The following is a 14,046-nucleotide window of genomic DNA, read 5'->3' on the forward strand; positions in this document are numbered from 1 at the left end:
TTTGCTTTTTCTTTTTAAGTTCAATTGGCTTTTCATATTTAGGATATAAAATTAACAGACTAGTATATTTACATAGACGACTCAGCTCACGTATATATTTCAGACAAGTGTCCACTGCTGGACATAAGCCTTTCCCATAAGGGGAGTTTCGCCAGTATATGTTAAGCTTGGCAGGCGGGTTGGCAACCGCAGTTAGACTTTTAGAGATGGTTTAAGAGGGTCGCTGCTGCCCATCCTTAGTGGCCTCTTCCGGCACCCACGGGAAAAAGGAATGGGTGGCCCATTCTATGCCGGAACACACACGGCTAACTACGATCCGATTACAGCAGGCTAATGAGATCTCCAGGTAGGAAGGCTACCGTCACTCAAGGACTGCTTACTGCAGAACACGTACGCTTGCTAGTGGCTCGTGGCTCGCGGCGCATGGCATGCTATACTAACCTTTGATGAGCGCGCCCTTCATGCAAGAGAGCGTGGTGTTGATGTCGGCCGAGTACTGGTCGTCGGCGAGGTACTCGAGCAGCGGCCGCGTGTTCGACAGGCACTGCACCACGCTGTTCATGAAGCACGTGTTGCCGATGTTGCGAAGACCGTTCAGACCTGCAATCGTTCGCCGCTACTTTAATATATGTGCCACGTGCATAGTAGACTTATAATTATCAGGATAGGTCGCTGGATGATTCATAATATGATAGGGGCTCCAGCTTTTGTCATATTTCATTGTTAATGGGCAAACTGACCTGCCTTTTCATCCTCACCTATTGTTTCAGCTTGGGATATATATTGGTTTTTGATTAAAAATAACATATTAGAATGTATCCTTATCCGGACCAAGAATTTTTTTTTTTATATAACTTAGAATGGCAAACAAGCTGACGGCCCACCTGATGGAAAGTGGTAACCGTCGCCTACAGACATGAGCAGTACCATGGACATAACAGAGTATACTGTTTCGCCCATGATATCCCCATGCGTTGCCATTCCTGAGGACTCAGGTGTTATTCCTCTCTACTCTGTAAATTCACGCCATATCCCACTCTTCAAACCGAAACACAGCCATGTAAACACAGCTGCTTCACGGTTGAAACACGAATGGGACAGAGGTACCCAAGCAATCGACTTTTGTACAAAGTCTCCCTCTGGAGACATATATATATATATATATATATATATATATATATATATATATATATACAGTGAGTGTAGAAAGTATTCGTACACCTAGGGTTATAATAAAAAAAATACGAATTTGATAGACTTTCTTTTATTTATCTAATTTAAATCAATACTATTTAATATTTTAACATTCCCGCACTTTGTTTATGATAATTTTTGTTTTTTAATAAAAAAAATTATACAACATAAAAATATTTTTACGTTAACTAAGCAAATAATGACAAACAAAAAGTATTCGTACATTCATTCTTTTTTAAATGAAATTCTGTATAAATCATTTATTCAATCGAATTTTTCATATATCTACAATGCCAAGGTCATTTTTAATACGTAGGTATAGATATTAGACGTTTTAGTTGCACTCGTGACAAGTATAGACGTGTTTAGTTACAAAAATAGGTCGTAAAGCAAAAGAAACGAGTGAAGAGGAGAGAAAAATAATTATTAATTTACATAATCAATGCAAATCATTATGTGAAATTGCAAAATTTGTCAATAGACCACGTTCAACCGTACAGACTATAATTGATCGGTTTTCTATTACTAAAACACTAAAAAACAAACCCAGAGGTGGGGCGTCCATCAAAAATCACGCCTCGATTGGATCGGAAAATTTTAAATTGTGTAAAAAAAAATCCAAAAATTAGTGCCCCTCGAGTCTTACAAGAAATTAATAATATCAATGATTGCCATATTTCTGTCAGTACCGTTCGGAACGTATTACGTAGTAACGATTATCATGGAAGAACTGCGCGTAAAAAGTATTGGGTAAATGATATTAATAGAAAAAAGATTAGAATTCGCAAAAAATATATTAATGAAAAAAATCATTTTTGGCAAACTGTTATTTACTCAGATGAATCGAAATATAATATTTTCAAATCGGATGGACATCATATGGTATGGAGAAAACCTAATATGGAATATAAGAAAGAAAATTTATGTCCAACGGTAAAACACGGTGGTGGGTCAGTATTTGTATGGGGTTGCATGAGTGCTTTTGGGGTGGGAAAACTTGCATTTATTGATGGAATTAGGGATCACAAAACGTATATTAATATTTTAAAAGAGAATCTTCTCTCTAGTGCAGCTCAAATGGGTTTTAACAATAATTGGATATTTTTACAAGATAATGACCCTAAACATAAAGCATGGAATAATTAAGCATGGATCCTGTTTAACGCTCCAAAATACCTAGAGATTCCTCCTCAATCACCTGATATTAATATTATAGAGCATGTGTGGGATTATCTCGATAATAAAATTCGAAATCGACCAATTTCGTGTAAAGAAACACTAAAAATTGCGCTTCGCGAAGAATGGGCATTGATACCGTCTTCTTATATTTTCAAACTAGTTGATTCGATGCCGCAGAGACTCCAAGCTATCATCAATGCTAACGGTGGTCCAACAAAGTATTAATATTTTTTTAATATTCATTTACTTACAAATTTTATAAGTGTACGAATACTTTTTGTTTGTCATTATTTGCATAGTTAACGTAAAAATATTTTTATGTTGTATAATTTTTTTTATTAAAAAACAAAAATTATATATATATATATATATATATATATATATATATATATATATATATATATATATACACTCACTGTATATATATACAGCATATTGACATGAAATTATATTTGATATGTTTGTATATTTTTTTTATAAGAATTGTTATAACCAATTATTTTAATCCTCAATCCAATAAATATTTATACGTTTTGGGTTTTTAAATTTTGCACGTGTTGCAGGCGAAACATGTGGATTTACATCTAGTGTTAACATCTATAAACTTACCATGTTTCTTGTAAATAAATATTTGTATTAATACGTTTTATATTAAACTAAATATTCGAACAGAGACAATTTTCCCTCCTTAAAACACAATACGGTTACCGAATTAGTGATGAGACATTACTATGAGTCGCTCGCGACCGACTAGTGATGCGCCTGAACATTCTCCGGGGGCTTGGAAGCGATAGCTTCTATGAAGTGCCCTCTGGCATCTCCATTAACGGACAAAAATATTTCACAGCACGTCGAAAGTTGCCCGAAGCAGTTTTAATTTCAGCAATTCGAACCACCCTATCTTGACATGGGAATAGAGCGCAAATCCAACCTATTTTCCTGCACTTCGGTGGCGATGTTTCTTCTTCCAATATCATCAAGCCACCTATCTGAAGTTGTCGGCCCAGGGTCCGCCATTTTTGTCTCAGTTGCTGCTCAGCTACATATTCCGACTGCCAGGGTTTCCAAAATTGCTCTCTCAAAACTCCAATCTCTAGAAATGGTTCAATCGGTTTATATTCTTGTAGACTGGTCGTTGGTAGCTCTCTAGCTAAGAGTGGTCTCCAAAAAGGAAGTGCCCCAAGGTTAAAGGAGGTCATAGGGACAAGACGATAGGGGATATAAAGATCGATTGTTAAGCATTGCCTCGACTAAAAAAGTTTACTTTATTAATCCCGCGACTTTTTGTGGAACTTCTTTGTAAATTACTAAACGTCAATTCTGAAAAAAATTGTAAGAACGAATCATGTCAGAGAATTGATAGTGTTTATTATGGAATCAAGCATAACCAGTTAACTGGAGTTGGATTAATATTAGTAACTTCAGTAGGTAAAGTTATTTTGGGCTATGAACGTCGCAACATCAGAATTATTTATAATTTTTTTTTATAATGAAACAATTCAATAATATTTAACATTTTTGGCTCTTTATATGTTAAAAGTTTCAAATTTAACATTTAAATAAACAATCAGAAATATTTAACTCGTTTAACACAAGTTAAACTCGCTTTTGAACTATTACATTACATGCGTATCTTCATTATGACTACACACTTATCTTTTACATTATTCAGAGTTTAAACAATTCACCATGACTAGTGTGAGGTATGTCCAATGGTGGGATTATAACATTCTATACTCTGTAAAAGTATATAAGTGAATAACATAAATGGAAGAGAACTCTCACAGAGTTAATCTCGCCTGTTTTACATCTTCATTTAATATAAATTATAACAATGTAATTTTTGTGTACAAAAAAGTTTAAATAAATAAAATTATCTACAAATTAATAAAAAATGAAATTGGCAAGTTTTGTTTACATTGTAACTGATTTAGAGAGTCTATTTAGTAAGAACGGTAACATCGTATTTCTGTGAATTTTCCATTATCATTGTTATATTTTCTTGTTTTTATTTTATATATACAGGATATTGTCTCCAACAATTAAGAACTATTGAGCTAACATTGTGCGTAAAGTTGGACAACTGCACTTTGATTTCACAGTCACAATGGTATCTTATTTATAGTGTTTCTGTGACACATTGACGGTAACTGTAACATAGATTTGAAAATTATTTATTTATTTATATACATATTTATGGTGAGTTTTACAGTTTTTACTAATGCACTTACTAAAAATTAAAAAATCAAACATTATAATAATAATACAATATTGAAATAATAATAATAAAAATCTAATTATGTTACCGCTCTGCAAAACTCTGTGGCGGTACAGTGAAATAAGTCCAGATTGGAACTCGCTACTACCTCATTGAGCACACGTAGCGCCCTCGTGAGTGGCGCCTGATAACATATGTAAAAAAGGAAGGATATATATATATATATATATATATATATATATATATATATATATATATATATATATATATATATATATATATATATATATATATATAAAATTTAATACAAAAAGAACTACGCCCAGTACACAGACCATCAGTGACCCTGGAGGTCGTCGCCTCCGGAGTTGAAGCCGGGGCAGAAGGGTTTACCCCGAGGCCCCCACCTCGCCCGCCCGCACAACATAAGGCGGACATAGAGAAGTCCATGATTGATTGATTATTATAATTAAAAACAACTAAATACGACAGAACATAGGGATGATGGCGTCCTCACCAAACACACATGTCTCTTTAGAATTATATGTGAGATAACAAGTTAAATTCATTTACAAAGTTATTACAATAAAAATTATATTTATTTCAGCCGTTAACTGTCCACTGCTGGACATTAGCCTTCTCCATAATATGGCAGTTTCGCCAGTAGTTGCCACGCTTGGCAGGCGGGTTGGCAACCGCAGCTTTTACATATGTATTAAGAGGGGCGCTGCTGCCCATCCTTCTACCATATGTTCCCTTAGTCGCCTCTTACGACACCCATGGTAAAGGAAGGGATGGCCCATTCTATGCCGGGACCTACACGGCGAACACATAAAAATAAAAATGATACAAAACAATAATAAAAAAAATAGCCATGTAATATTATGGGTACATATCGTCATAGTGGTAGAATACTGACGGATCTGACAAATGTTACATATAAAGATCCGTCAGTATTCTACGACTGTGACGATATGTATATTAGTAGTTATTCATAAAATTAAGTTTAAACTGCTTCTGTACTAAGTTGATATTACAATTCGAAGTAGGTAGGTATGACGAAAAAAAAATTAACAGGTAATTAAAAAAAAAACATTCAATAGCTTGGAAATTAGTTGTTTATCTATGCTTATAGGTAAATAGCCATGAAGAATTGATAGGATGCGAGAAAATACTGAAATATTTACAAATTAAAATACATATCGAGGTGGGCAGACTATTAATAAATAGTGTATATATAGGATGAGGCACTTCCCATGTCAAGCTGTAGCTGCAGCTCTGCTCGCAGGCTGCCGATTAACCGGCTCGCTTATAACAATAAGTGATTGGCCTTCCAAGTATGTTGCAATTCGCTTATCAAACAGTGAATAGCTGGTGTAGGTACCCTGTTCACTCAGCTAAGTTGTAGCTGCGGCGTCACTTCCAATACTTGGTTATTTCGGTAGATTTGACTGACCACACAGACTTCATGCGATAATATAAATAGCAGGTAGATTTTGATACAGAAATATTTATTATATCACTTGTTATATTTGTTTCCACTATGTTTCTTGGTTAACTTCAACAACACATTAAAATATATTGAATTTGTCGTTCGATTTCAAATTTGATAAATATTTCCTCTTCCTGAAAACTTAGTAATTTTTTTGTTTTTTTTTTTTGCGGGTATATCATTTTATTTCTTCTTTCGACGAAAATCACTTCGGGGACGCCATGTTCCAACTTGTGTTGTATACTGGTTCTTGATTTAAAATAACTTTGATCCGACTACAATATTTGTAGTAACGAATTTTATATTAAATTTAATAATCGATCACGGAACACGGAGACAATTTTTCCTCCTTCTAATACAATAATGGTTACTGAATTAGTGATGGGACGTTATTTTGAGTCGATCGCGACCGACTAGTGATGTACCTGAACACCTATTATTTCTCACTGGTGCCCCGCCAGTGTATGCCGATAGCGTAGGCGGGGTTACCACTCCAATATCACGCATTAAAATAAAAAAAAAAGAAATGTCACTGTCAAAGGGGGTGGTGATTATTATCAATGACAATCTACAGAAAACCCAATTAAATACAGTAGGAAGTAAGGAGGTGAGGGGGTTGTTTTAACATTTTCAAATTATGGGTAAATTAAGTATACATTTTTCCTGAATTGGCGGATTAAGGACTTTTTTTTAATGCTGCCGTAAAGTGGTAACCCCAATTTACATCATACTTTACAGTTAAAAAAAAAATACTAAATTAGATGTTATGAGAGCTGTAAAAAAATAATTGTAATCAAATAACAATAAAAACTGAACTCACCGCTAGTCTGACTGGGCTGTTTCTCTATCGACTCTGAGCGCTCAGTGCTGCGCCGTAGTCCGCTGGGCCCGCTCTTGCCGCCCGCCAATTCCTGCGCACACGCATCGTACACGATCAGTGGGGGGAACGACAAGCGGACGAGCGCCACGGGATGCGACATATTATTATTAACTTGTACATAACTATATAATGCACATAATAAACGATTTTTTTACATTACACCTGGTAATTTCAAATATAAAATAGAAAATGACGTTTCAGGGTTTAAAAAGCATTTATCTGGCCGAATATATATTTTTGAAACTGTATATAAATCATAAATTTTTAAAATACCTTTTCAATATTTCTATGAATAAGAAATTTTAATTTAAAATAATGTAAATTGAAATAATAAATAAAATAGTTGTCTATGAATTGACGGTCCAATGGCGGAAATGGCGACCGCAGTCTGTAGTCATGAACGGTACCACGACACCTTGAATTTTATAGCAATGCTCATGGCATTATTCGTGTGTTGAATGGCACCGTGAAAAGTTGGGATTTTTATGTATGTAAAATTAACAATTATATGTCGCATCTAGAAAAATAAATTTATTGACGTAAAATTATGATATTTACTATAAAATACATAGTTCAATACTATATTAGGGCTAAGGGGAGGACAATAAAAATCCAAAATCTAACAAAAGTATTTCTTAACTGAACATCTTTCAAAGAACACAGGTGTATTGAAGAATATTTCAAACAGTTGCGTGGTGATACGATCAATTTTATATATGACCTGCACAGACAAGAAGGAGAGGTTTCTATAATTTTACATCAACGTTATTATACTCATACTATGACACGTTTGTACGAGGAATATTCAATTTAACTACTAGTAGGTAACGTGCAGTGTGATTGTGGACGTATATGGACAAAGTAGAATATAACAGTGTTGCCAGCACATAAAAACATAGGCATTATGATGACACTTTTTTATTATCTATGATTCAAATTATTTAAATTGAAAGAACAGCTGACTAATGTAAATATCGCGTAATCAATCAAATCATGAAATTAATCAATGTAGGTATTATTGATCTTATTTCTCTTTTGTATTGACAATGGCTTGTTTCTTTGTATATTTGTAAATATATATTCAATTAAAATGAATATAGGCGAAAAAGTCGAAATAATAATGTATTCCTTAAATCCATTACAATGACATCCCTCGTACAACGTACATATTTCGTGCAAAATCAAAACATAATAGGGATTAGAAATCATGCCACATTTATAACATAAAGAAAATCCACACTGAGCGACTACGGGGCGACACGTTTGTGTCGCGACATCTCGCTCTGTAAGACAAATACTTACCAAACACTGTGAATCTCCAAGATGCTGGACGAAGGGTAATCAAATCTAGATAACTTACAAATATTGGACAAATTTAACTTAACAAAACAAAAAAAGAAACACTCCAACTGTAGCTACCAGCTTAAAAAATGTCAAACATAATGTACAATTTGCTAAATTGAAAAAGATCGATTTGAGAATATGGACAATGGTGTTTTACGACACATTGCATTTGTGATAGTATAACTGTTTTTTGTATTCTTCTACAGGCCCACGGAATTTTTCAGCGTTTTGAATGTACGAAGTATTGTTCTATGCTATGAAAGGGCACGTAGATAAATGAACGTTAGTAGACAAGTGCACTACATTTTAGTATCGAGGCAAACAATCGAGAGATCCAAATGCAACACACGTGTCGCCCGTACCATCCGCGCGAGCGTCACCGCGGCGAGTTCGACCGCAAAGCGACTGTGCTCACGGCCGGCGATGACCACGCGACGTGACACACGCTTGGTGGCCGACAGACGAGCGATCGATTGTCGCGGAGTGTGAGCACGCACTAATGTGGACAGACATATTGTTTTTGTGATTCCGTTCCATTTCAATTATTATTTTTTTACAATATATATAAATTTTTTTATGACGAAGTTTTTATAATAAATTTCGAGAATTTGTTTAAAAATTTCTTTTCTATTATTATTATTTAATAAATTAATAGTTAATATTAATATATATTAACCTGATACGTATTCACGCCATAAGTCCGGCCCAGCAGGCGCGGCTGCGAGGGCCGGGCCGGGGGCTCGCGGGGCCGGGGCTCGAAACACCGCCGGCATCCACACCTCATGCCGCAGCGCCGCTAGGAGGCTTGTCGTCACACATGCTAATATCACCAGCACTTCGTAGTACGTTAGCATATAAATAGGGGGGATATTGCCTTAAGGGATTAAAGAACCTGAGATAAAGTTCGAAGGACAATACAGTTATAAGTGACACTGACAAGAGATTGAAAACCAATTAGGTAGACGCTATGGGAGACTGAAGAATGTTGCAACGAATTGGCAGTGCTTGAAAAGGACGTTCCGGCGTAATAGAAGACAGACTGGTGCAAGGATTCTGTTTGTTGTATCACAACTTATAATAAATAAGATTTCTAGATAAATGTAGATTTATGTTTCAATGAAGAACTTTTCAGTTTTGTAATTTTGTATATTTTATTTTCAGGTATGTGATAGGTAATCTATTATTGATGGAATATGACTAAAAAACTGTTTATGAAGGCATAAATAAATGGAAATGTCACTATAGGAATTTATAATTCAGTTAGGCATTACTGATGAAAGTCAAGTAGGCAAAATATTAGAAGATAATTAATTAGAATTCAGTTTGAATTGTCAATGGCTGCCTAATTAACACAAAGTCTTGAATCGCACTTCTGTTGACAATGTTTTTATGGACAACACAATATTTTGAACGGTCAATGTTTACATTTCCGATTGAAGAGTTTCGGTTTCAAAACAATAAAGTCACAGTTTCAATTTTTAAAAGTCATTTATAATAAGACATAATTATTGTTCATTTATAGTTCACTTTCTTTGATTGTAGCACAACCGAAGGACAGTTTATAATTCACTTCATCAAGGTCACTTAATATTTCGAACTGGCAACACTGATATTTGCACTTTTTTCCTATTAAAAAAGCTGGTTGTTTCAAAAATTCAACTGTCAAATTTGACAGTTATGGCGGGAGAAAGCGCAAAATGGCGGGGAAAATCATTTCGCGCGCGCCTGACGTCACGAAGTAGACATTGCGAAGGTGCAGCGCACACTGGCAGTGCGTTACTGGCGCCGGTTTGCAATGCCAAAGGGTAGTTAGTGCCAAATTGCACAATGGACTCGCTATAGTTATGATATATGTGATAGTAAATGACCCAATTAATAAGGGTCAAAGGCAAACACGTGGGGCCTGTTGACATTCAATGAACAATGAAAAGCAAAATACGGATGAGATTAAGTAAAATTAGTTTTTATTCCCTTAAACTTAGAAATAGCAAGTTATTTAAAATTTGTTGAGTTGATCGAAATTTTACAGATCGATCTCTCCGTATCGGCATAATAATTACAATTGCGTGCATTAGTATTAATTGTCATTTTTGGCGAAATAAACAACATAAAATCAATAATGGTCAGTTCACTGACGCAAGAAAGTGGTCGTACTGTGTTTGGCATACATTATCGAAGATACACTGAAGTGTATTTTAAAGAATTAAAGATAAACAATGTTACGAAATAATTTTCTATTTCCATTTTTTTTTTAATATACACATACTTTATTTCAATGTTTAAGTTGTGAACCACGGTATTCGTGGGGTTTTCATGGCCATGTGCAGTGACCAATGACGAATAAGTAGTAATTGAATTGACTGTTAGCAGCTGTCATATTTCCCTTGCAAAGTAGTAATTTTTATAACCATTTTTAACAACAGTAATCTAACTCAAGTTGCTATATAAAGATATAAATGAACAATTTAATTGTATTTTTAATAATGGAACTTACCGTATTAGAATTTTGAATAGTTTTTCCAAGCGCCATTTTTTGTCTCGATTATTAAGCAATTGAAGCCGAGAATTGTTCAAATTTAAATCACTAAGTTGGTTTCAAGTCATCAGGAACATACGAGTTCAACTATCGAGCTATGCGAAAGTCTTATAAAAACGATCACTAGTTTTCGAAACGGCAAATTTAACACGATCACGGAAAGCGTGGAAGGATGTTAAAAGAGGGTAGACAGATCTGTTTATTCTTGACATCTTCAAATAGTCGATGTCTTTTAGTACCGTGGCAAATTTCGGAAAATATTGGTAAGTTCCCTTATTGAAAAAGACCAGTAAAATCAAACATTTTTAATTTAACACTAGCACTTTCAAAAACATTTTTAAAGAATTAATTACTATAGAAGGAACATTTTTAATACCAAATATACATGTAGCACTTTCTACAATATATCATCAACTGCTACACGTAATAGCTCGATATATCTCAAGCCTGATAATCAATAATTCTTATCATTTTTTTTGTGATATAAATATCGTCATTTATACTAGTATGTACCTAAACATGACATAACAGAGAAAAAAGATGTCTAATTATTATTCTTTCATGATTTTTAATATCAGTGTTTTCAATCATCCCAAAATGAATATGAAACCAATACAATCAGAATTGGTTCAGGATTATTTATTGCGTAACATACACACAGAAAATTTATATTGGCAAATTGAGAACCTCTTCTCAAAGTGAGGGCTTAAAAATGCCGCTAAGACACGAGGGGATTTTAGGTTAAACTTGATTAAACTAACCACCGTGTTTGCACCGTTGCATACCAGTGTGGCTGAACCATTATCTAGCCACAAAATATGTAAAAATATCGTTAACCTCAAAACACAACCAGCTTTTTTTTTTTCACAAATCATAAAATTCACGCAAATAAAAGTCTGTATTATAAAAAAAAACCTATTCAAAACGGCAAAATACTTTCGAAAACATTTGACAGAAAAATTTGACAGTTGTCAATTGGAACGTGTGCAAATGTCAACGTTTTCAAGCGGCCAGAGTTCGACTATAGGCGAAGTGCTTTAAAAGTTGGCGGGAAACGGAGAGTTCACCCTATCTATTAATATTATAAATTTATTATGTTTTTTACCAATATTTCGAACACAGTTTCCGTTGCACTTGTAGCGCGCGAGATAATTTGACTTACGAGCTTGATGGAACCAAAGATGGCGACGATAATTACGAAAAAAAAAATTCGCACGTGGTAGAAAAATGTGCTCTATAGGTCGCCAAGAGACGTTATCCCGCGTTATTTTATTTCCAGACGTAACATTTAGTGCGAGTATTTTTAGTTCTACTCTGACGAAAAGAGGACGCATGGCGCGTATTGTCTCTGAAATCTAGTGAATGTGTGGCATGGTATGTCATCTATCGTTTTCTTAAAGTAGACGAAGCAGGGCTGGCGGCGAAAGTCTGCCCATAACCATAAAACACGATGGATTTCGTCTGTAGTACTTATCATAGGTTTTGTCGTCAAGCGAGATAGAGCTTCCTAGCGTAGGTACCAAGGCAACAAGATTGTATTGTGATGTGGTTATGACATTATATACTATTTGAGGTACTAAGGTTGTTCGGATGACGTAGTTCTCGATTTCTTTTACTGTTATAAACGCAATAAGAAATATTTTTTGGTCCATTAAATTACGATTTTAATTCGTACTTGTCTTCAACCGCTGGGTGATATTTCTAATATAGGAAAAAAAAAAAAATGTTACCAGCGCTACTGGGTTGATGGGCGATAGATCACTGATGTTCCATGAAGGACGATCTATTGACGATATCCAATCTAAAATTATCTGTGACTGGAGACCCATTTTTTTATTTTTATGTATATTAATATCTCCGTGTTACGATGCCATATTCAGGTCCATGCGAAATGAAAATTTTCGGAAATGATTGATATAGATGGAGATATTATTGTCCGCCCAAAAACCATTAGTGTTAGGGCTGAGTTTTTTAAACTAGTGGGAATTGCAAAACGAGCTGGCGGCCTATTTTCGACTAAAGACATGATGAATAACACCATTAAATAGGTCTTTTTTAAATATCACATTTAGCAGGCGAGAGACGTTAGACTAGGTTTTAATTATATTCTTCAAATACGAAAATATTAAAGTCCTGTTTTAATGATAGTAATTTTTCTTTCAAAAAAATTAAAACGAGGAGAAGCCATAAGATTTCATCAGCGTCAACTGGGTTTCTTCTGTTACAGTGGAGATTTCTAAAGACTATTTAGAGGATTTGAAAATTTTAAATTTGGTCTTAATGGTTTAGATGATTAGATAGTAAACTGTTTTTTTTTTCTTTTATTATAGATTGCATTCTAACATGTACAATCATAATGATAGTGGATAGGCTCCAATGATGCCTCGAAATGGATCTGCAGAATCTTCTATGCGAGTTCAACAGTAGATACAACGACCTACACCTATGACGAAGCACACTGGTGCGTAACACACACAAATAAACGACCTACTTCTTATATGTCAACGAACCCGTGCTTTATATAGTTCTGGGATTCAGAACTAATCTATAATTGAAACTGCCTAACTGATAACGTGTCCAGTAGTTGATAGTTTTTGCAAAAAATAAGATTTTAGGTTCGGACAGTAAGATTTTAAAGGGTTTTTATACAGTAAAGTTTCTTATATTTATGGCAATCCAAAATAAACTGACGGTTTTCCTAATGGACAAGTGGTAATCGTCATAAAAATAGCATTAAAGAGATCTATAGACATGCAGACGACACTATGGGTATGAAAGAATGCCTTAAAATATGTCTTTGTCGGCTATGGAACTTCTCAAAATTGATTTATCAAAACTACTAGGTGAAATTTTGCACATAGCTTTTACGTGATTTAGACATTCATCTAAATGATTTTTTAGGAATAATCATTTTATCAGAAGGCATCTGATGCCGTGGCAAATCTTTTTGAATTATTAATATCATTAGGTCTTCTTAGAGCTCCATCGACAAGAGCGCAGCTCTTAAATAAGTTAGACAGATTAGGTGTTCTAACTTTTTGCGAGTTGAAGACTATCTCTATTCTAAAATTCGGAATCAATGACGCACTGGGGAATTAAATTTAAGTATTACAATGGACTTCGTAAGGTCAACGGACCGATTTTTTTAAATATTTATACAGAGCTTCGACGTCCAGACGGTGCGTTACATAGACAAAATATCT

General features: G+C 34.5%; 2 protein-coding genes across 4 annotated transcripts in view; one reads left to right on the forward strand and one right to left on the reverse strand.

The window, feature by feature from the left end:
• LOC113514422 (glucose-6-phosphate exchanger SLC37A2) overlaps positions 1-14,046 on the forward strand; it is a 221,768-nt gene that overhangs the window by 118,724 nt on the left and 88,998 nt on the right. The gene's annotated exons all lie outside the window — the stretch shown is intronic.
• The window catches only part of LOC113514443 (uncharacterized), a 38,052-nt gene that overhangs the window by 12,557 nt on the left and 11,449 nt on the right, over positions 1-14,046 (reverse strand). For both annotated transcript variants that reach the window (XM_052892783.1, XM_052892784.1), the window contains exons 4-5: positions 6,904-6,994; positions 442-600 (exon numbers count right to left, since the gene is read on the reverse strand). In XM_052892783.1, the coding sequence (XP_052748743.1) occupies positions 442-600; positions 6,904-6,994 (250 nt within the window). The remainder of the gene's footprint in view (positions 1-441; positions 601-6,903; positions 6,995-14,046) is intronic.

The sequence above is a fragment of the Galleria mellonella genome, unplaced genomic scaffold, assembly GCF_026898425.1.
Source record: "Galleria mellonella isolate WM207_F2 unplaced genomic scaffold, CSIRO_AGI_GalMel_v1 utg1650, whole genome shotgun sequence".
NCBI lineage: Eukaryota > Metazoa > Arthropoda > Insecta > Lepidoptera > Pyralidae > Galleria > Galleria mellonella.